The following is a 24553-nucleotide window of genomic DNA, read 5'->3' on the forward strand; positions in this document are numbered from 1 at the left end:
TTTGCTGAAGGCCCGATGAAATAACCACGTTTTAAGAACATTCGTTACACGTGTTCATTCTCCTTCCCTTTGTGACTCAGAAAAGTCAAAGATAGAAAAACACTTAACCCTGCATACAGGTGGTTTGTAACTACACTCATACACAACAGCACTAACAGCGCACTACAGTTACCCTCGCTCTACTCTCATGCTCAGTTTGAGCTTCAGATCACCCTGACTATAAATTACTCACTCAGTCACTTCTGTACACAACATATTTGCACACGTCCTTTACATTTGTACCTATAACTCTATATTTATGTTAGTATTTCTCTATCATTATCTCTGTTTCTGCACTTATTATATGAAAGTGCTTGTTGTTATAGCAGCAAACTTCCCTCTGGGATCAATAAAGTTCCTCAGATTCTGATCGATGCCCGAGTTACTGCCATGTGATTGGACCACATGCTTGCCTTACCAAGCAGCTGAACGGGTCAGTCAGTGAGTAAATGTAGGGGCAGCAGGGTACTTACTTGCTATCACGAGGAACAGGTGGAAATGCATTTACTGTGCTGGACGTGCGAGCAGAGCACAGTGAGCATTCAGAGCAGGACAGACTCTCAGTCAGTAATAATCTTTATTCCTTTTCCTCAGGACAAAACTGATTTAGCACCTAACCAAGGTATGAGGCAAGCAAGCCAATACAATCCCCATTACACAAGAAAACTAATTTAAAAGCCAGAACAGTCGGCAGTGTCAACGGCGCCACTTTTTCCACAAATCAAAACTTGTCTTTTTACATCTATAGATTACACAAATACTTATTATATATGCAAATGAATAGACAAAACTACATACCCGGGCTTACAACGTCACTACTAACAAAGGTATATCAACACTGAAATATTCTTCATAGTCTGCTGCATCCCATAGGTCTTCATCTGTAGATTAGCAATGAAATAACAAGACCACAGCATCAAACAGCACTTGCATTAAGCACAGGAACACAGGAACTTTGACATATCTGTTGGCCAAATAAAAGGTTCACAATAACAACAAAAACAGACCAGCTCTGGATGCAACTGTACAGATGAATGAAGGCATTGATATTTCTCCTCACGCTTCCTTCTGACCCACATCACAGTTCAGTCCGGCTCCACTTTAAACACAGGTGGGGAGCAGGGACACGAGCTCTGCTGTATTCATTCTTGTAAGAAGCACGTCAGGTAAAAGCGTCCGTCTAGCACAGAGTCCTCAGCCCTCACGGTAAGAAATCTACAACTAAAAACAATACACGTGTGTGTCATACAAAGTCAGGCTGTGGTTAGGCTGGTACACCTGGAGCTCAAAAACAAAGAAGCCAGTACACAGGAGACGAGCAAAGACATTTTAGTACAGCTGGTATGTAGATTCAATTCATAACGCAAGCTTAGAAACTGTCGTAGTCTTTCTTGTCTTTTTTGCCTTCGCCCTCGAAGCTGTCTGTGCCATCGCTGTTGTCACGGCGACGCTTCCGGCTGTTGCGGATGCTGAAGCGAGGGTTCATCTGCGGTAGAGGGTCCATTCCCAAAACTTTGTGAATCTGACGGAACGCCAGCAGCCTAAGAGCAAACTGAACACAAAGTTGGAGAACATGTGAGTCAACGAGCAGAAGCAAACCTTTCAACAGTCTCAGTGCACGTTTGGGGGGTTCATTCACTCTTTGTGTGACCTGATCAACTACTTGGTAAAAACCTGACCGAAGGCAAAGCCAGTGATTCCACTGGGGCACCAGGAGGAAGGGAAGCAAGGCGGGAATGCTGCAGGTGGATTTAACGTGACATCCACGCTGGAGTACAGAGTACGCTAGCAGGATCATCGTGGGGTTCACTGCTGTCAGCAGGATGGAGGTCAGATGTTCCCTGGGAGTGAGCAGGATGGACAGGACAGCGTGCAGACGAGGGATAGAGCACATACTGGGTTTGTATTCATCTAATGGAGGACTGATAAGGAATGGGAAGGACAGCTACAGGCAGAAGATGGAGAACCAGCTTCAGCAAAACAACGTTGGTGAAGTCTGCAGAGGCCTCAGAACCATCTCAGGCCACAAACATCAGAACTCTCTGCTGGGGGGGCTGTGAGGTGGGCAAAGGAACTGAATCATTTCTTCAACAGATTTGATTCAGACATGAGGCAGCTTCAGCATCGGCTGCAGACTCACCCACTGCTGCTGCTCCACCTCTGACACTTCACACCTCCTCTCCTCACCCTGCTCACTCCTCCCCACCCCCAACAACAGCATCCAACACACACTCAACACAAGGCTCCAGCCTGTCTCTGTCCACCACCCAGGTTAGGAGGGAACTGAGGAGCCAAGAAGGCAGCGGGCCCAGATGGCATCGGCTCGAGGGTGGTCAGGTCCTGCGCGGACCAACTGTGTGGGGTGATGGAGCACCTCTTCAACCTGAGGCTGAGGCTGGGGAGAGTCCCACAGCTCTGGAAAACCTCCTGTGTTGTACCAGTGCCAAAGACTTCACGCCCCAAGGACCTCAACAGCTACAGGCCGGTGGCTCTGACATCCCACCTGATGAAGACGCTGGAGCGGCTGGTCCTGGCTCAGCTTCGGCACCTGGTGAGCTCATCACTGGATCCACTTCAGTTTGTTTACCAGCCTGGCATTGGAGCGATGACGATGCCGTCATTCACCTCCTACATCGTTCCCTCGCTCACCTGGAGACGCTGGGAGCACTGTGAGAATCATGTTCTTCGGTTTCTCCAGTGCCTTCAACACTATTCTCCCATCGGTCCTGAAGGACGAGCTGGAGAACTCTGGAGTGGATCATCACCTCACTACCTGGATTCTGGACTACCTCACCGACCGACCACAGTATGTGAGGACTCAGGGCTGCGTGTCGCACAGGGTCGTCTGCAGTACGGGGCCCACAGGGAACGGTTCTGGCTCCGTTCCTCTTCACCATCTACACTGCAAACCTCCACCCAGTGCTTCCTGCAGAGGTTCGCTGATGACTCTGCAATAGTCGCCTCATCACTGATGGGGACGACAAGGAGTACAAAGAACTGACCCATGGTTTTGTGGACTGGTGCAGCTGAACTACCTCCAGATCAACGCCAGTAAAACCAAGGAGCTGGTGGTAGACTTCTGCAGGCACAAACATCCTCCACTGCAACCACTGAACATCCAAGGTATGGACATCGAGGCTGTGGACAGCTACAGGTAGCTTGGTGTTCATCTGAACAACAAACTGGACTCATAACTCAGACGCCCTCTACAGGAAAGGGCAGAGCAGGCTGTACCTGCTGCAGAGACTCAGGTCGTTTGGAGTGGAGGGCCCACTCCTGAAGACCTTCTATGACTCTGTGGTGGCCTCAGCCATCTTCTATGGTGTGGTCTGCTGGGGCGGCAGCATCTCTGCTGGGGACAGGAAGAGACTGAACAGGCTGATCAGGGCCAGCTCTGTTCTGCCCTCTGGACCCAGTGGAGGTGGTGAGTGACAGGAGAACGGAGGCTAAGCTGTCATCCCTGATGGACAACATCTCCCACCATGCAGGAGACTGACAGCACTGAGCAGCTCCTTCAGTGGCTGCAGCACCCACAGTGTGGGACGGAGAGATTTCACAGGTCTCCCCACTGCTGTCAGACTCCACAACAACGACTTTAACTGATCAAACACATTCACACATGTGCAATAACACCAAGTGCAAAACTCTTTCTGACAAAGTTGTACTTTTGTATTTTTTACTCGGTTGTATACAGCATTTGTATTCTATTTTATTCTATTGTATATAGCATTTGTATTCCATTTTATTCTATTGTATATAGCATTTGTATTCCATTTTATTCTATTGTATATAGCATTTGTATTCTATTTTATTCTATTGTATATAGCATTTGTATTCCATTTTATTCTATTGTATATAGCATTTGTATTCCATTTTATTCTATTGTATATAGCATTTGTATTCTATTTTATTCTATTGTATATAGCATTTGTATTCTATTTTATTCTATTGTATATAGCATTTGTATTCTATTTTATTCTATTGTATATAGCATTTGTATTCTATTTTATTCTATTGTATATAGCATTTGTATTCTATTTTATTCTATTGTATATAGCATTTGTATTCCATTTTATTCTATTGTATATAGCATTTGTATTCCATTTTATTCTATTGTATATAGCATTTGTATTCCATTTTATTCTATTGTATATAGCATTTGTATTCTATTTTATTCTATTGTATATAGCATTTGTATTCTATTTTATTCTATTGTATATAGCATTTGTATTCTATTTTATTCTATTGTATATAGCATTTGTATTCCATTTTATTCTATTGTATATAGCATTTGTATTCTATTTTATTCTATTGTATATAGCATTTGTATTCTATTTTATTCTATTGTATATAGCATTTGTATTCTATTTTATTCCATTCCAGTGTTTTCTGATTTCTGCTACATAACTTTGCACTTTTGCTGTATGTTTGCGTGTCTGCATGTTTACAGAGATAGAGATTTTTTACTTGGGCACTTGAGGTAATGTCCTCTCTCTGCTGCTCTCCCAAAGTTGCCAGGGTGTCCACGGGCTTCTTTTCACAGGGATCTACCAGTCCTGGTCCACCTAGTGGGAAAAACACACTTCATTAGGAGGTATTCAAATCCTACTGATCAACACACAACCAGCCAATAGGCCAGATGTTGGAGGTTTGAGTATACGCCACGATTTGTAATGTGAATGTAAAACCACCCATCAAACCCTTTGATAGTCACAGATCTGGTTCTTTACATCTTCTAGCGTAAAGCATTAGATGCGTTTAGACCAAGTGCAGCCTTTACTGCCACCGTACCTACACGCATGTGGACGTCCTGCATGTGTTTAATAGGCAACGTCCCAGTGTAAGAAAGCTGCCTGTGAACAGTACTCCTACAATATTGACTGACAGTAGCATGCTGGCCCTCAAATATGAGTGAGCTGTAAATGGGCTGGTTCTTACACAGAATAGAATAGAATAGAATAAACCTTTATTATCCCAGGGATGAGAAATTTCGGTGTTACAGAGCTCTTACAGCGAGCGAAAATAAAATATAAAAGGAAGACACACGGTGGTCCTATAAACATTAGCAAACAGGAGCAAATCTACTCGACAAACTCGGACCAGCTTATCCTGATTGCCAGTGAACGATTTCACCTGCTGCAAAGACTCACCACAAATAACTTGCTCCATTCATCCTTTCATCCGGGCATTTTCCTTTGCTACTTGTTTTCTAACATTCACACCCCGGCTCCAAAGGATGCATCACAGGAAAACTGGGCCTTGCTGTCTCCACCAAGGCTATTTGGATCGGCCTCCTGATCTACAGCCATGGGTGCACACAGCTTCATGCCCACACATCTGCATCTGGTGTGCTCTTAAAAGTGTTCCTTTGGAGCATGCATTTTGAATTTGCCTGCACTGAAATGCGATCCAAGTATCGGGAGAGCACACGAGCCACACAAATGTTAGCTGCTAAGAGAAACCTAGCTGAATAAAGGACGTGGGTACAGAAACACAGCCAATACTTCTGCATGGTTATAAAATCAGTCCTGAAAATGTTCACAGGTCAGTGCTCCCTCAGAGTTTCACGTTCTCAGCACCTCTGACCTGTGGACACTGAAGAGCTTCAGATTTTTGTTGGTGATGTTTTACTGAAGCCCTTCAGCTTCCCTGACTGAAGCAATCAGATCCCAGATCAGAACAAAGGGAAGGAAGTTTGTTCATAATGAATGCATTCACCACAGTCACACAATGACCGTCAGTGGTGAAATAGCCTCATTTAAATTGGGAAATTGTAGCTTTGATCAGAACAATGGTTTCAGTTCCTCCTGAGAAAGAGCCGCCTGACAACAGCTTAAACCCAGAAAACTCTCATGGTGACATTTTGCTACTATTAGACATTTCTTACATGTTTCCCTAACAAATACCACCTATATCAGAACATTTAACATGACTGCAACTAATGAAAAATATAATTTAACTGAGGGGAAATGAAGATAACCCCGAAACAAAAAGAAAAAATTGAAAAGAAATAAAATCTGGAGAATACAAAACTTTAATAACTCAACAAAAGCCAAGAACAGAAGCAGAACTGGCCCACCTTTCTGCCATTTAGTTTTGATTTAAGAACAGAAATGGAAACAATTTTCTTCAAGTACAAAACTAACAATGCAAAAGAAAGCCAAACCACCTTACCTGGGAGTAAAATCCCAGAGGAGATACATTCAAAGACACGTCTCAGTGCATCACCGGGGCTCAGCGGGGCAGACGCGCTACTGATGGCCTTCTCGACCAGTAGCTCCATGGCCTGAACAGAGCACACAGAGGAACAGAAGATGTCAGAGATGGTTGGGAATCGTGGCTTTTCTCACATCACTTTTATTAATTAAGAATCCTAATATTTTACACTACCTTTAAATATTTCAAATACACCAGCAAAGCTTTAGAAATGTTTCTGACTGATGAAACTTTGTTAGTGCTGTAGCTGCTGAGTTCAGCGTTTACACAGGGCAACAGTCAGGAGCCAGACGTTCAGTGGAAGGTTTGAAATGGCTTTGAGCAGCATCCCAAACAGCTGATTCTGATCATCCAGATGTTTACAGTGGGAGAAACGTTTCATCATCATCATCAGGTGACTTCTTCAGTCTCACCTTATAAACCGGACACTGACCTCACAGCCCACTGAAGGAACAATGGGCTGGGATCTCAGTTTATTGATCATCAATATGCAAACCGTGATGACCATTGATCAACAACCACTGATCAATGTCCATGAGTCCCATTCACAGAGAGTTGGGGAATGGCTGCAATCACAGCATGTAAGATGGTGACAGATGTTCCCTTAGGCCCCTCCTCCATTCAGAGATGGTCTTTCCCTTTTCACGTAAATGGCCTCCTTGACTCCGCCCTCAAACCAGCGTTCCTCCCTGTCCAGGATGTTACATCCTCATCATTGAAACAGTGTCCACTGGCCTGTAGGTGTAAAGACTGCAGAGTCCTGACGAGGTGGCTCTTCTGAGCATGCACCAAGACGTTCAGAGCAGGAAGTCTCACAGCTTTAACATCTGTACGTTTTTGGCAGATGTCTCCAGGGTGCACAGTGTGGCCTGACAACAAATAAATAAAAATCTGAAGATACTGGACAAGTGGAGGACAAAAGAATCAGTGTCAGCCGATAAACATGACCTTAAAGTCATGTCCTTAAGAATTAAGGACAAACTCCCAAAGTCATTTCAAATGTCCTCAAGGGGACAATGAGCTGGTCAGCATTCCACAACAAAAATGAAAAGCTGACGCTCCTCACCAACACGATCCGACACACCCCAGGGCCACCGGTACTGGACGGATCATTCCCCCTCATCCCTGGACTCAGTTTCATCTACAACAGGCTTGTTAGTGGGCCTGACGAGACCCTTGAAGTAGCCCTTCCACTGCCACGTCCTGAGCTCAGCAGCACTCCATCCACATTTAGTGCACCAAATTACAAAATCAACCCGTGGCCCAGGGTGTCCCAGTGCTGCGTGCACTTATGAACACCCTTATGTTCAAACATGGTATTCTGTTATTGGACTTGTGTGCTATGACATGTCCATACCAAACACCATTCAGGCGCAGATCAGGCAGGCCATTTCTTCCAGTCCTTAGGTCTCACCGTCGTTGGCCACATGAGGGTCGAAGTCTCTCAGCAGGACATTAGCGCTGAGAAATGGTTACCCTCCAGCACTGCACCCAGTGGCTCTAAACGCCCCTCTCCACTAGCATGCACTCTGCTCAGCACGGCTAGACTCTACTCGGCTTTGATCGTTTTCCATTACGATCGAGTGCCAACTAATGTCATCTCTTTCTGCTAAGTATGAGGGGCCTTATGAGGTATGCGAACGAGTAGGAGAAACTGATTACATAACCAGCACGCCGAATCGAAGACGCAAAACCCGTGTTTGCCATATAAACATGTTAAAGTTATACCCCAACCAAAACCCACTGGGAGCTGTGCTCCTGTGGCCGTCTTCAGTCACTCAGAGGTAGAAAGCACAGACGAGGCTGATGGTTTAAAACTGAACTACTCTAGTTGTTCTAAGCCCCGCTTGCCTCACTCTGAAGTGTTAAAATCGGAGTCAGCTTGATCACCTGTCTTCCGAGCAACAAGAAGACGTAGCTAATTTGGTCCATGAGTACCCGTTTATTTTGTCGTAACTCGGACACTGACATGTTCCGAGGAGCCCGATCTGTAGGTGGACACCAGGTTTTATTCTAAGTGAAGGGCAACCCTTCAAAGAACGGACAGAGCAGTGGAGTAGCCAAGGCAATAGAACAATATAAAACTTGATCACTAAAATATAATTTATTTCACATAAAAGATTTAAAACAGTTAAAAACACCTCTGGCCAGGGAGAACACACAGTAAAAACATAAAAACAACACAAAGTCCAGCAGCCACAGCAATAACAATAATAATGGATTGCATTTATGTAGCGCTTTTCAAGACCCTCAGAGCGCTTTACAACGCCACTGTTCATTCACTCACATTCACACACTGGTGGAGGCTACAGGTGTAGCCACAGCTGCCCTGGTCAACACCAGTAGGCAGCAGGTGAAGTGTCTTGCACAAGGGCACAATGACCAAGACAGACAGAGCTGGGGATCAAACCGGCAACCTTCCGGTTACAAGATGAGCTTCCCAGCCCCCTGAACCACGGTGGCCCCACTAAAATCAGAACGGGGCGAAGAAAACCCAGCGACGTCCCCGTCCTGTCTCTTCGCTCCACTAGAAGAGAGAGGGGGCAGCGACAGTCACGGTTCCTTCCAGTGAAAGGGATTTCTTGTACCACCGTGTGTTTCGGGACTTGCCCCACAATCCAGGCCCTCTGTCGCCTCTTCGTGACTTCGGAAACATGACTTGAACAATTTTTCTTCCACGAATCCTTTGCGGCTTTACTCCGGAAATGACGTCACATTTTCGATCTCTATAGCCAGTCCCAGCAGCCAGGAACTGGAATGCCACAGCCAGGAACTGGAGTGCCACAGCCAGGAACTGGAATGCCACAGCCAGGAACTGGAATGCCACAGCCTCTGTCCCTGATTGTCACGTGACCCTTATGGCCTCTACTGGAGGTGGTAAGGCCACAGGAGGGTGGACTGTTGTCTTCTCTTTGGGATGTGCCCAGCTGTGGGCCTCTGTATACCCATCCTGGGCAGGGTAACTTCGTCCCTGCATTTTTATTTTTCATGAGAACATTCTTCTATCATCAGAAATGGAAAATTAAGGAAATTTCATTTCTATTTTTGTTTCATTTTAGTCTTTGAGAATCTGATTTATCAAAACCACAACACTTTCTGTGACTGTAATATTCAATGCACATGAAGGCAAAGCAACCATGAACCATTTCCTCCAGCACTAAGACTTCATTCAGCATATTGACCCACACAATGAGCTGCCTGGTATCTGAAGGTTAGTCAAGACCACCATAGAAATTTCGCTGAATTGTACAATTCCATTATAAAAACCGCAAAGTGTCAAAACGCACTGCGGTTGAGGTCTAATGTTAACGGCACTTACCCATCCGGGGAATGCTGACCACGTGGGAACTCGCTGGCAGAGGTCTCGCAGGATTCGGATGATGATCACGCAGGACTGAAGACCATTGGCTCTAGCCTTTGATGCAATAAAGTTAGGTTTATGGAGTGACCCAGCGTGATAAGAGATGGACCAAACACGTTAATCAGTTTCATCGTAGAGGCTCCAAACACTACTGTGCATAATGGAAGCTTGAGTATGGTTCGATTTGCATATAAGCCATAACTGTTTGCAATCAGCTGCCATTCCCAGTAGTCTTGGACCTCGCAGTTAGTAAGGGAAGTCACAGTTTGCAAGATGCACAAGAAATGAGGACTTTTCTTGCCATCTTCTAAACCCTGACCCCAGATTTGTCCAGGTATCTCACAAACAGGGACTTAAAGTACAAGAGTCCACCTGAGAGGAGAATATAAGGACTGAAAGAGGCAAGGAAATCTGTTTTACTTTGCCTGTGCTTTGCCTGGCAGCAAAATCAAAGCAAAATATACAGATGTTCCTTTTTCTCTCAATCCTCATTGTACAAAATATATAGAATAAAAACAATACAAACATTGAACATGAAAGCACTTCTGGATGGTACAACCTTGTGCTGGTTACTGTGCAGCCTTATGGAATCACATGTCACTATGTGTCAGTCTAAATTGGATTGGGGATACAAGGATGCCAATTCTTTGCTAGGAGGTTTTTTGTGAGAGATTCAAATGAACTTGGGTTATCATCTCTACATACAACATACTTTGACCAGATTTCTGTTGGCACAGATGACATCCTTGAATATATGTGTGTGTGTGTTTTTTTGCTATAAATAGTTTATTATAACCCATAAAAACCAAACAAATGAATATACTGAAATAATGCATCTCATAAGGCTACAAGAAGAAAGTAAAATGATGTTCCGAACCTGGAACCACTTAGCGTGGCGCAGAACAGCCAGAGCGTCAAGGCATTTTTGCCTGTCCAAGACGTCCACTGGGTCTTTCACCATACCCGAGGTTACATCTAAAAATGAATTCCAAGTGTCAAAATGGTGATGAGGAATGGGTGTTTGACCAGGTCAGCGAGGCTGGCAGAGAACAAACACATTGCCACACATACCAGCTTCTTTCCGTAACAACCTACACTTGCTTTTTCAGAATTTCAAAGAGATCACTGACATGTGAAAAACACAGCAAAACACTAATGTCGAAGCTTTGTTTACAGACAGTGTACAGCACGTTAGGTCGTTATGTTTACAGACTCACCTACGACAGACCAATACCATAGCTACACTGAGTGTTTGCTCACAAATGTTTGAAGCCAAAACTGTTTTATCAGGTAATTGTGTTTGTTGGCAACTGGTAAATTAATATGGACGTTTTGTAGACGTTTCTCGTTCAAGCACTGAGAATCAAGGGATTCGACAGCTAATGATGAACTGCGTTACAATTAGGAAGAACGGGCAAATAGCAAGTGACCTGATAAAAAAAAGTGGCACAGCAACAGTAGGTGTGGCAAAGTTTTTGGGATGTGAGAAAACCTTGGTCAAAAATCCTTCCGAAGCTCTCAGGCCCTACCAACCCTTTCATAGGAGACGATGTGTCGAAAGAAAGGGAGGGGGAGGAAAAATTTAACTCTGTGCTCAAGTTGTATATTACATCAGATATATATATATATATATATCTATATATAGATATATATATATAAATATAGATAAAAATATATAAAAAGAGGAAGCAATGGTTGCTGAAGAGGAGAAGTACAAGAAAACAAAAGGGTTAGGATATCATGCATGCAAAAACCTAACATCAGTAGTTTGGAATAAGACCCCGACAATCATTATAAACCAGAAGCCATATTCAGGTGCAACCACAGATTCCTCTGCCATAGTCTCCTTTCCTGAACTTTTATTAATACTCCCCTAAGAATAATCCTCAGAACAGTCATCACAGTTACTGATTCGGTGTAATAGCTGACCATCTTCAAATCGTTTGTACTCCTTTTTCCATAATGTCTGAGGTTAAAGGTGTTTGCTTTTAGCTAACATGAGCCGCTTTGAGCCCAATTTTGAGTGCAGTTTATGTAAAAAGACGACACGAATCAACTCAGGGGAGCACTTTAGAACAGGGGACGTCAGCATGGTGAAGTGTTCAGTACACAAAGGAACATTTGTTTCCTGTGACAAAATCACAACCAAATTTCTCCGACTCGGCCAAATCTTGATTACAAAAGCAAAATTCCCACCTGTGCACAACTAGTTCAGATTAAACTTTAAGAATGTCTCCTACGTCTGTTCATTTATCACTTAGACGCGTACAGGAATTGTCTTTTGTCGCATAGCTTGATGGAAATTTGGAAAAAAAGTAATGTATGTCTCCCAACAACAAAATGGAAACAATCCTGAAACACAGGAAACAAAACAGAATCTCACCTGGGAATAACTAGACTTAACACAATGCAAACACTGATCATGCTTTGTTTAAAGGATAACGATAGCATCTGAGAGGTAAGAATTACAGAGCAAAAGCACGAGAGCAATACTGCTGGCACATGCCCTTTTCATTTTCTTTACAACAAAACAAAGTGATGAGAACCACGCAATTACAAGACTCAGACAATATTCAGGTTGGACGTCTAATAAAGCAGATTATAGAAATCTGAGGTTTCATTTAGGTTTTAACAACTATAATTTGCTGTTTCCATGAAGGCAGTTCACACTGTGCACAACACAGTCAAGGTAAGAAATGATGTCTCATGTTAACGAGCTCTTTCAGCTCAATCAAATAAGGAACATGGACTAGACCACTACAACGCAGAACCCCCGTGTGCCAGCAGGACAGTGCTCTTCAGAGCGTCAACCAACATACTGAAACTGATTTTACAGAGAGATAAATATCAAAAAAAGAAAGCGAAAGGCTGTCTTGGGTTTCCAACCTCCATCCCGGCCATTTTCCTCTCTGATGACGGGTGAAGTCAGCGTGATTGTCACTTGCATCTTTGGCTCGGTACAGGACGTCAGAATGATGGCTGCTTCCTGGACAGACCCTTTGACTTCATATTTCTCTGATGTTACCATCTGGAGGAGAACATTTTTTAAAAAGTGAAAATCAATACAATACGTAGTCGGCTCAGTGGACATATGTACAGTTAAACCCTGTGATGGTTAAGAAGGTAAACCAGCGTCATAGCGGCGAGGTTACTCTGCATCGCAGCCCCAGTCTGTGTGTGCGTACGGTAACTCTGTAATATGCAGCAAGAAAATCAGAGCTTCCTCCCTGAAAGCTGCTGAACCCTCATTCAGTTCATGAGGACCCCTCAGGAAGCCTCCTGTGGGCACAAAAATACTGGAACTGCTGCAAGTGCACAACAGATCACATGACAGGCTGCCGTATCAATACTCTCGTCTAACAGATTACTCTGAGGCATGTTCACAATAAACATTTAGTCAATCTGAAGAAAGAAGTTCATAAAAATAGCAGTTTGTAAGCCGTGTGTCTGAACTGAGGCGGTGATCTAAGTGGGGTCACAGCTGCCACTAAAGAACAAGTGTGGGGTGACATGGTGAAGATATTACTGTTAGCTGTTTGGGGAGGTGCTCCACGATGGAGGTGAGGAGGCTCTTGGTGGGCTTCTCGGAGCAGAGCAGGACGAGATTGACGTTCTTGTCCCCGCGGAGCAGCAAGCCTTTGGCCAGGACACCAACCCTCATCACTCCCTTCAGGGCTCTGGGAAATGAGCACAACAGCAACTATTACACTTGAAATCCCTCTAGGCGAGTTTTCCTGCCTCAGGAGAGCCATGTCGCTACATCAGCTGTTCTTTGGACACGAGAGTCAGACCTTGGAGTAAGTGGTTCTCAGCACTTACACCCCCTCCTTCCCCAGGAGCACCGCCTGCACTGTGTCAGTCGTTCTGCCTTTTTATTGTCACTACACACACATACAGAAAGACTCGGAGCATCTCCGACTCAGCGCACACATGTGGGACAAGGCGGGGGGGGCACAGCTCTGCAGCACCACATACATGTGAACAGCACCACCTCAATGTGCCTTGGGTTGTTATAGCAACGCAGCAGGAAGCAGGTGCTAAAATAGTGGCAATGGGCACCTAGCAGATGCACCCACAGTATGAATATCAGAACCCTGCATCACTGTGCTCAGCTCATCACACATTTCAACTTGACCTCTAACCTCAAGGTTACTAAAACCTGACCGTAAAAGAGCCAGGCTGAGTACGCAGCAGTGGTAAAGGGCTATTAGATCTGCCAAACAGAAATGACCTGAACTTAGGCACCGGCTCCTGACCGACCTTGAAACTGTGTCGTGGGTTCATCAAAGACGGTTCTAGTTGCAGTTGTTGAGCAGTAAAACTAAAGATGGTCATCCACCCACAGACCTGTCTTTTGCTGGTTCTTTCTTCTCTTTGTCTTCTTCTTTGGTCTTGTCCTGGTCTGTAATTATGTCAGACACCAGTTTGAGAGCACGTTCTGTAATCGACACAATTTTCTGGATGGACTGAAGCTCATCTTCTGAGGGGTAGATGGCTGCATGCTTGGTCATAACGTAGCGGTCATCTGAGGAGTCGGGCCGGCGTGGAGGCTGTAAGACGGAGCAGTTCAAACAGGTTTAGGTTTTATTAAATGACATGCCAGCGCTAAGATCAAAAAGCTTAAACAGACTTTCAAATGATACATTTCACCTCTTAAAAGCCAAACCAAGAAAAAAAACTAGTTATTTTTTAACAATAACTATCAGTTGTATTTTTTGTTACTTCAAACAAGAGATGGCCATTGTAGTCAAACTCAGAATACATAACCAGATAAGAGAAAAGTTCTTGGAGCCTTCACTGCAAATAAATCTTCCTCAAATGTTCGTTAGGGCAGCAGAGGGGCAGCAGAGGGGGTCCACAGCTCCTAGAACTATATCCTAAAACTCAGCCAGGCTCTGCTAAGTCCAGCATGCTCACTGTTTTCAGTGATGGGCTCAGACTTTGTTAGTTGTTCCCTGTACATGACTAAAGACTGGGGGACAGAGCTTTCAGTCTGTGGCACCGTCAACCATAAGCTCTGTTGACAGCTTATTTATTTTACAACTACTCTATTAGTGTCTTATTACAAATTACCCCAAAGACATCTCCTACCACAGGCCCCTGAGGCTGCAGGCCGGGCATGCCAGGGCGGACTCCGAGGAGACCGGGAGGCCCCGGAGGCCCTTGTGGATATCCTCCATCTGGCATACGACGCCGCTCATCCCAATGGTGCTGTTCCTCCTCCATGCGTCTCCAGTACATGTCTTCTTCATAACGCCTGAAAATGTAAAACAGAACTGGTCTCACTCAGATATTTCATCTGTCTGCTTCTTGCACCACGTAGAAGCGTTTCACTGTGTCATCTGTTGTACTTTATAGAAGGAAAATGTAACAACCGATTACGCAAACAGACATAATATTACAGCCCATAGGTGACCATCCTCTGTGCAGAGGGTCGCCTCTTTTGATAAGGCACTGGTGCATACACGACTCCACCATCTCCACCCACTAATAAGAAGATCATAGCCCTACCTCATCTCCATTCTCCAGCGCTCCTCCTCTTCTCTTCTTCTCCAATACTCTTCTTTCTGCATCTGCTTTCTCATCTTCTCCTCCTGGATCTTTCTGGCTCGAATGCTGGGTTTGACTTCTACTTGGAGGTCTGGGTTTACCTTTTTCTACAAAACAAAAACTGCGATCAAGAACTCGACCGGTTATAAACGTAAGGCTAAGCAGCTGTGCCCCAAGGCTGACCATGTGCCACGAGGGACGACATCATGATGATGATGATACAGTAACAAAGTGCTGTGAGATACAGTTTAAAATTAGTTGTCTGCCAAGTTGTCTTTTGTGTGGACAACAATGGTGCCATCCTTGAGAGAGGCTCTGAAAAGCATCGAGTACAACGGGGCACGACCGGAGGAGCGTGAGCGACGTGACGAAGCAGGGCATGCCGTCTGAGCGCCTGTGTAAGGGGAGTGACGTAAATAAAGTACAATGTGTGGCAGGAAAATGTGCCCTGTCATCACTGAGGAGAAGCTGCTACAGTCTGGCTGAACGAAAGTAAAAAATAACAAAGTGACTTCCTGCACAACACTGTACGTGACGATAGGTGAGTTTAGCTCAGTTCACCTGTGCTCTGACGGGATCAGGGGACGGCTTTCCCTCAGATGTGTATGACAGGAACATGTTTATCAAAAGAGCATTTCCTGCTGTCAGCTGTTAATTTGGGGAAGTGCTTGAAGACTAACCTTGTACTGCAGGCGATGCCGGCGACCTTTTAGATGCATCTCCTTTGCATTTGGATCATTGAAGCTACATTCACACAACTTGCAATGGAAGCGAATGACTTTGCCTTCATCGTTGCGGACCTGGAAAAGAAAGCAACACATTACACTCCAGGTTTGACTTCCTGCATTGTTCCCACGTATGAACTCACTTCTTCAACATAGTCGTGGCCGACAGGCTGAACGTCACTCTGCAGTACAGCGAGGGATGCTGTGGAAAGATCTGGAATGTCACTCTTGGGTTCCTGGGACCCTGAAGAGGCTGCGACAGGCTTCGAGGCCTCGACTTTGGCCTCTGCCCTGGAATCTTCCATCTTCACTGTGGTCTGTAATTTGTTCCCACCTGCATGTCACAATGACGCGTGTTTAATCATCATAAAACCTAGAAAGTGAAGTACAGTCACAGAACAACTACACAGCTCGTGTGTTTAGTGGATTACAAAGGAAATGTGAGCTTTTGATGCTCACCTCTTAAACTGTTTATCACAGGAAACGTGTGATTTCTCACTCAAGCCCAACATGAGCCAGACATTTCATTAAGATGCCATCTTTAGATTATTGAATGTGGTGGAGGGACAAACCTGAAAACCTGCTCCTATGTGTTTACAATGGATTAATTGACCAGTCTGACCCTATTAACCACGTGATGTGTCATGTGATGTGAGTTTATAAGCTCTTTTTTGCACACCTTCGATTCAAGCAGAGAGAAATATGCAAACGAGGAGTCAAAGCGAAAGCTGGCAGTGACACAGTAACCAGCAATAGCCCCGAAAATGAGACCATGTGCAACGCTGAAGATGCACTAAGTGCACTGTGGGATGATGTGATCGTGCACACGGTGACTTCTAACATTAGTCCTGCCATTAATTCATGTCTGGATTATAAATATGATCAAGTTAACCGCTTGTTCCACCCGCTTCAAAACAAACAACAAAAGCTGCACCAGAGGACACGATCCACACTTCCTGCCAGTAAGTCAGCTGGAGTGAAATACAGCAGAGTGGCGTTTATTTTAAATCACGCAGAGGAGTGATTAAGACATGGAAATCAACCAGGAGGCAGCCTATTTACTTCTTAAACAAGTAACCAAAGGTAAACCCTTCAAATCTCCTGCTCTGGTATTCAGACTGTTACTACCAACATTTTCAGACCCAACTTCAGTTTCTCTGCTTTTAATCAAAAGCCACACTTCCTGTTTCCCTCCAATCATCAGGGAAGCTCGTCACAAATAAAGCAGGATTGTTTTAAGCAGAACTATTCACATTTTTCATGAACAGGTGCAAATGAGACCAAAGAGCACTGCTGTTAAACAACTTACTGACCTACAAAGTTGATCTTGGGGGTGTTGACTTTTTTCCCCACTGAAGCAGCACTGGCAGCAGAAAGGCTGTTGGCTTGGGCGCTCTTAACACCTGCCACGCCGCTGCTAACCAGGTTAATGGGCCTCAGGTAGGAGGAGCTGGAGGCAGGAGAGGAGGAGGTAGCCACACATGGAGCGCTGGTCGTACTGGAACTGCTGAAAGTAGCCAGCGTGGTCTTGCTTGGAGCAGCTGTCGTGGTGGACGATGTCTGAGTAACCATGCTGGGCTCAGTGGATGGAATGGGCTTACCGAGCTTGGTGTGGAGTTTTACAACCTGGAAAAGAGAAACGAGTGTCTGATTATTCTACAGCAGACACTAGAACAGATGTGTAGAGCCAGGTTTGCTCGAGCACTGACAATCATCGTGGACAGAAAGTATAGGCTGCCTCTTCAAATGACGGCTGTGTTTCATTCTTTGTTGTAACAACGCTAAATCTTACACCACTGCAAAGCCTGCTTCCTTCCCCTGAGTGGTGCTACGTTTGTTCATCTGTGGGTTTAGTGTGTGGGCTGTGAAAGACCATGGCAATGTGAATCATACCTTTTGGTGCTTGGCTCCACGGATATGAGCAGCATAGGCGTCGGCACCAGTACACGAAACATCACAAAGTTCACATCGGAGCTGGTTCTGAGCATTGCGGGCCAGTGCTCCTCCACCGCTACCGCTGCTACTGCTGCTCTGAGAAACCTTCAACGCTGCTTCCTTCTTCTTGTGCTTCTGGCCTTCAAGGTGCTCCTTGTAAGTCTTATGCAGTCAGAAATGGAGGGACACAGATTATTCATGAGACAAAACACTAATCAACATTCCCACAAGCGACTGCATAAAGATTTTATAATTGTTGCTCTTCTTCAACTGAAGTTGTAGATTTACAGAAGCATCTTGATCATTCTCGTTATGGTTCACGGTCTCCTCAGGACATGTTACCATGTCAGTCCACCCAACTCGCTCTGATAAACTCCATCAAAGAATGGCTTTCTGTTTGTTGAGGGATTTGTAGAAAATCTCAAAGCTGGTCTTAACTGCTCCATCCCCGAAGCTTTGCTAGCAACCGTCTGATGTCTGAACCTGCTCTGCATCAGGCAGCTCCTGGTGTTTAGGCCGGTGATTCTGCTCACTGCACACTGAGCACATGCTTTACCTCTGACTTCAGTAATAATACTTCCATGTCCACTAATAACCATAAAACAATAAAATATCTTATGATTGACTGTGAAAACCATTGAACTTAACCCTGTGTGTTCATTAGTTATCAGGAAATTAACCCAAGCATCATATCCATACACACCATATTTAGCTTAACATCCGTTGTCGTCAGTCTTTACTAAGTCGAATGGGAGGCGGAGCCTTCAGCTTACAGGCCCCCCTGCTGTGGAACCAGCTTCCTGGATTCAGGACACAGACACCATCTCTACTTTGAAGATTAGGCTCAAAGCTAAGGAGAGAAATTTGTCTCCAAAGGGTTGCAAACGTGTACGATGTGCTGCACAAGCGTAAACTAAAATTTACAAATGTGTGCAATGATTTGTGAGTAACTGTTGATGTCCCACACGTGTGCGGCCTCTAGACTAATCCACACAAACACGAAGCAATCTGACCACACGTAAAACTATTTTACAAACGCGTACATCCAAACCTGAATAAATACTGATCGTTTACGCACAAAGTTCAGCTCCTGAATCTGATAATATCACCCTCCCAAACCCTTTCTTTGCACACAGATGTCTAAAACTACACGCAGCTTCTCTCTCGCTCGCTCACAAAACCTTCCGTACGTGTGGACGATCCGCCCGATAGGTCACGCCATATGGCTGTGTGGCAGGTTTAAAGCTTCGCACAGGTCCACTAATGTAGGCTGCTTTCAAGTCCCATGTAAAAGTAGGACATCAGGGCTTCCACTGTATGCCTGCGTCTCTTTGTGTTTTTCCAAATAAAATGGATGTTTGTTTTTCTGAATGATCGTCACAGCTAATAACCGCTTCACTAGAAACCAACGGTTTACCAAACACAGCGGCCTGAATGTTCGGGATTGTTTGTTTGAACAGTAATGGTAGACCACCGCGACCTGGATGACCACTGACATGTTTGGGATCATTTATTACGCCAACATTAATGTCAGCAACGTTAGGCGCTCCATAGAAGTAAGTAAGTAAATTTATTTATATAGCACATTTCACAGATAAAAATCACAAAGTGCTTTACAATAAGATCAGACATACAAGTTAAAATTAATTAAAAGCCCATTTGTATAAAAATGTCTTCAGCTGCTTTTTAAAGGAGTCAGTAGAGTCTAGACAGCGTAAAGACAACGGCAGAGAGTTCCACAGCCTCGGTGCCTGAAAAGCCCGATACCCACGTGTTTTAAACCTGGTACGTGGGACCACCAGTAGCCTCTGACCTGAAGACCTAAGTGCTCGGGATGAAGCATGAGGTTTCAACAGGTCAGAGATATACTGGGGAGCTTCACCGCGTAGAGCTCTAAAAGTTACAACTAAAATTTTAAAATGAACCCTAAAATTTACAGGCAACCAATGAAGAGAAGCCAAAACTGGAGTAATGTGTGACCTCTTATTTGTACCAGTTAAAAGTCTCGCCGCTGCATTCTGTACAGACTGAAGGCGATCCAGAGCCGATTTGTTGAGACACGTAAAAAGACCGTTACAATAATCGGAAGAAAACAAGTGGAGATATCACAAGACGTTTTACATTTAAACATGACTGTTAGATATCCATGCACTCAGCGGTGAACTCACCTGTGGGCCCGCACAGCTGATCTTACACACATCACAATAGTGTATCTGAGGAGGTTTGGGGGGCTGTTTGGGCCTCAGCTGTTTACTCTGAAAGGGGGGCTTCTTAGTGAAGGTGTTGCCTGTCCATGCTGCAGTTGCAGCTACAGCTGCCACTGCCTGCTTCTGCTGCTGTTGCTGCTGGTAGTAACTGGAGGCTGCCGAGTAAACTGCAGCTTCATAGCCAGAGTATGAGGTTCCTGAAACACATCCAAACCTACTTACTGCTGCTCTGTTTGTCAACTTCTCAAAAGGTTCTCAGAAAAAACATTTATTTACACAATGAGACCATATTCAGCATTTCTATTCAACACAGAATCAGACGAAAGGTCTCAAAGCTACGCTAACAGAGCTAAGGCGCTGTGGCTGTCCTATGAGGTAAACACAGCATGACTAGCATCAAAAACGTATTGTTTACCATTGTTATTGCCGCTCTCATACAGCTAAAAACAAACACATATACTCATTGGTTATCCAGAACACAACTGATCGGCTGCATTACGATTCACCTTCATGTTACTCACGAACGACAGTAAAAAGTTGTTCCTGCAACAGTGTTTTTGTGATGAAGTCTCACAGCTTACCAGAGTATGTAACAGCATTAGTGCTGTACGTCGGGCTTTGGGAGTAAGATGGGACAACAGAGGCTGCAGCAGCCACGGGCTGGACAGTAGATGTCACTGGGTAGATGGAGAACGTTGAAGAGGCTGGACTAGGAGCAGCTGGCTTTATCACAGTCACCTGTCGAGTCTGCTGGCTCTGCGTGTACGATGTCACCCCCTGGCTGTAGACTGGTTTGGGGGCTAGAAAACACAGAAAAGGATACAAAATTTCAAAGTTCTGTTTGGTCACGTTGTGCTGTACTCGCCTCTGTTCTCACTGAATACTGCAAGCTAGGGTGGGACAACCAAGACATCTTCCCCATGTGGGTTATTTCCTCCAAACTGAATCACTTCCAAGCAGAGCTAAGCCCCAAATCCTGTATGAGTGCATCTGAAAAACAATCCACTGGTAGATCACTAAGGTAGTGTTGTGGATCGTATGATCCTTCTGCACTGACATTTGTCATGTGATGACAAAGCAGCCAGTCTGACCTCTGACCTTTTTGTGACACACAGGTCACCACAGCATGCATGCCCCTTCAACCATGCCAGCTGCTGCAAAACCCTAACAGGCTTCTGAGTAGGGCTGCCACAAACGATATTTGCTATCTAAAATATAACAGGACACCGGAGTAAATTCTCCAGCATCTCACACTTCTGATAATCAGCTGTCTGCTTGACGTTTATTCAGCTGTGTAAAAACTATAACTTTAATCTCAGCCAAACCGATTTACTCAGGAACAAATAAAATACTAAAAAAGCCAAACAATAACATTTTTAAGTTATCTAAGTGACTTATATATCATGTTTAACCTGAGTAGTGAAAGATGGCGGTGGGTTTGAAAACGATTAGCCGGGAGTCCGGTGTTCTCACGGCTCTAGTTAGCCTAGCCCCCGGCTAGCTATCGAGCTAGTGGCTAACAGACGTCTCTGAAAACGTCGGAGCGCTTTTGAAAATATGTGGTGTCTTGATAAACTGAGCAGATATTTGAGGTTTACACAGCTACATTCTCGCCTGAAAATATGTTAAACGTTTATTTTGTGACCCAGAAAGAATAATAAGAGTAATATTAAAACTAACTAGCTGCCGCCATTGTTGGAAACTGAGCTGGGCTGCGCTATGAATTCTGGGACGCTTCTTCTTCTTCTTCGGGGTTTAACGGCAGCTGGCATCCTTGTACATGCAGTGCTGCCATCTTCTGTTTCAGTCCGTTATTACACTCTTAAATCCTACTACTTATTCCTGCGTCTTTTGTGATCTTACAAAGCTTCAAACGTCGCGTCGACTATTAAATCAGTCGTCGCGACGTAATCGTGACTAGTCGACTAATCGTGGCAGCCCTACTTCTGAGCCACGCAGTTAGCCTCCAATTTATAATATGTTTCAATATATGGAGCAGGGATAACTCAGTAGGTAGAGTGGTTGCCCCATGATTGGAAGGTCTGGGTTTCGAATCCACTGAACGAACCCAGAGGTTTCCCTGAGCAAGATGCCGTCCCTACACACTGCTCCCCATGCGCTTGATTAGTGGCTGCCCACTGCTTCACTGAGTGAATGGGTTAAATGCAGAGAGCGTAATTTCCCCACGGGGACCAATTAAATATACATTATTATTATATGAAAAAATAAGAGTTCACAAGTAGCAGAACAGAGTGTTTCGTGGTGGGGTTAGGCGTTAATAGCAGCAGTTATTTCACATTCCCTGCTGTTGTACATCGTGACAGCAGCTGAAAGCATCTCTTTCACGCATCGTGGCTGCAGCAGCCCGTCACTGAAGGAGCTGCTTAAGGCCGTCAGGCTGACCTGCATGGGGTGGCCACCATTCTCCTGTCACCGACCACCTCACTGGGTCAACAGGTCGTCCAAGAACAGCGCTGGCCTTCCTGATCAGCGTGTTCAGTTTATTCCTCTTCCAGCAGAGGTACGGCTGTCCTCCACACCAACACAAACAGTCATAGGAGCTCCCACTGCACTCCATAGGAGCCGAGGCTCCATCACAGATACAACCTGCTGTGTCTTTACCTGTAGTGGATCATTAGTCCAGCCTACTGGTCGGACGAGTCAGAGATCATGGCTGACAGGGGAACATCTACAGGCTGCTTTCAGAGAGCAGCAAAGGGCGTCATCACCGTGTGTTCCTGTGGTGCCATTGAAAGCATCTTAAACTGGTGGAAACTCCCGCCTCCAGATCAGGAACCATGCTGTGTTTAGTAAAGATAGCTCTCCCACCAACACACGAAGCAGGCAGCATTACAGTGGCCTCCACCCATCCCTCACACAGCTTCCCTCAGAGACAAGATGAAACACCACCCTGTGCCTCCTCCACCCGACTAAGAACCAGCTACATTTCCAGGCTGACTCACTCCCACACAAACAAAGCAACCACCCCACACTGCATTGCTCCTGTGATTTCTATATATCCAGTCTTACACCTTTTCTTTATTAGCACTGTAAAGGACATACGCCAATAAATTACATACACTGTAACCAGTCATGTATAATTAATATTTGACTAATTAATACCAATTTCTTAGTTCTCCAACAGGCCTCTGTTATTCACAGCTCACATCTTTGCTTCCCACACAGTGACAATATATCAGCACTGTGTCCCATATGTAAGGCAGTAATAACAATAAATCTGGCATCCTCTCAACCTCTGATTTTACGTGGCCCATCACTTTGTGTCACAGTTGGTGTGGTTCCCATTCATTTCCAGAGGGAAAGAGGAAAATTCCCAACTAGACTTTCTGCACAGGTGCATCCCATCACTGTACCATGCAGGAATTCACTGAGAGCGACTTTCACAAATGTTTGTAGAAGCAGTCTGGAAGCAGAGTTGCTTTATTCTGTACACATGTGGCCATTGAATTACTTTGAATATCTGAATTCAATTATTTGGATGGATGAGTGAATACTTTTAACAACATAGTGTTGTTTCAAAGTTTTAGACGTTCAAATTCTTTTTACTTGTATAGCACCAATTCTTAACGGTCACTTCAATGCCCTTTATAACGTCCTGCAATATTAGAGAAAAAGCCCAATAAGCAGCTCAGGCCCTATGAGCAAACACTTGGTGACAGTGGAAAGGAAAACAGGAAGAAGTCTCCTGCAGATCCAGACTGGGGGAGGTCAGGCCATCTCCCAGGTGTGGGGGGGGGGGGGGGGGGGGGGACAGAAGATCAAGTAGGGACAAAGTTTCTTGGTAGTGAAATAAGCAAGTAATCAAAATGATTGCAAATCAATGCATTTGGTAGTAATGGGGTAGAAAAATGTGTATTTGAGTGTACCTGTCTGGTAGTAGGTATCTGCCACACTGGGTTGTGGCTGTGCAGCAGCAACAGCCGCTGTTGCAGTGGGTTGTTGGTAATACTGCTTACTGTCGTAAGCTACAGCTGGAGCCGTCGACCGGACGTAGGAGTAGGAATCCTGCAAAACGATCAGAGTCTCAGACATCGTCGTTCACTGTTTCAGTCTATGTTTCAATGCATGGCTGAGAAAAGAATCAACTCCAAACTTCTACTGGAGGTCTACTGTGTTTCTTATCATAATACTCCTCATAACAAATACTGAACCACAACTTTAAGTCTCACACCAATGAAAACTGTCTGCTCTTAAACATGAAACATGAACTAAGTGTCATTTACACCATGGACAGGTCGTCAGCCTTTCACAGCTGAGGGGTAAAAAGCAGTCTACAAGTATTGGTTTTCCTATTAGCCTCTAGTTGCAGCAGAGTTTTGTTTAAAAGCAACAAGGGGCAGATTGGCCACCTTCACTCTGTCTTTGGAAGTGGGAGGTTCCAGCAGTTAGCCGTAACACTGAGCTGTGTGGAGGTGTTTCAGTCAGGTGCACGAGTGGTTTACTGGACTACATCCAATGAAGACTTTATTTTTCCCAAATATTTTCCAGATATGTGATTA

The 24553-nt window shown here is 44.8% G+C and overlaps 1 protein-coding gene across 4 annotated transcripts in view; it reads right to left on the minus strand.

The window, feature by feature from the left end:
- Window positions 1–597: 597 nt before the first annotated feature.
- The window catches only part of zfr (zinc finger RNA binding protein), a 29653-nt gene continuing 5697 nt past the window's right edge, over window positions 598–24553 (minus strand). Inside the window, exons 4-20 of one of the 4 annotated variants that reach the window (XM_085180476.1) lie at window positions 23921–24059; window positions 20615–20833; window positions 19995–20230; window positions 17785–17988; window positions 17205–17517; window positions 16035–16225; window positions 15847–15966; window positions 15128–15273; window positions 14708–14873; window positions 13964–14166; window positions 13143–13293; window positions 12503–12644; window positions 10494–10591; window positions 9575–9670; window positions 6214–6325; window positions 4507–4604; window positions 598–1591 (exon numbers count right to left, since the gene is read on the minus strand). In XM_085180476.1, coding sequence (XP_085036602.1) covers window positions 1409–1591; window positions 4507–4604; window positions 6214–6325; window positions 9575–9670; window positions 10494–10591; window positions 12503–12644; window positions 13143–13293; window positions 13964–14166; window positions 14708–14873; window positions 15128–15273; window positions 15847–15966; window positions 16035–16225; window positions 17205–17517; window positions 17785–17988; window positions 19995–20230; window positions 20615–20833; window positions 23921–24059 — 2817 coding nt within the window. In that variant the 3' untranslated portion in view covers window positions 598–1408. Of the gene's footprint in view, window positions 1592–4506; window positions 4605–6213; window positions 6326–9545; window positions 10592–12502; window positions 12645–13142; window positions 13294–13963; window positions 14167–14689; window positions 14874–15127; window positions 15274–15846; window positions 15967–16034; window positions 16226–17204; window positions 17518–17784; window positions 17989–19994; window positions 20231–20614; window positions 20834–23920; window positions 24060–24553 lie in introns of those variants that run through there. The other 3 variants (XM_085180475.1, XM_085180477.1, XM_085180478.1) reach the window with 3 other exon arrangements.

The sequence above is a fragment of the Neolamprologus multifasciatus genome, chromosome 12, assembly GCF_963576455.1.
Source record: "Neolamprologus multifasciatus chromosome 12, fNeoMul1.2, whole genome shotgun sequence".
In the NCBI taxonomy this organism is placed as follows: Eukaryota; Metazoa; Chordata; class Actinopteri; order Cichliformes; family Cichlidae; genus Neolamprologus; species Neolamprologus multifasciatus.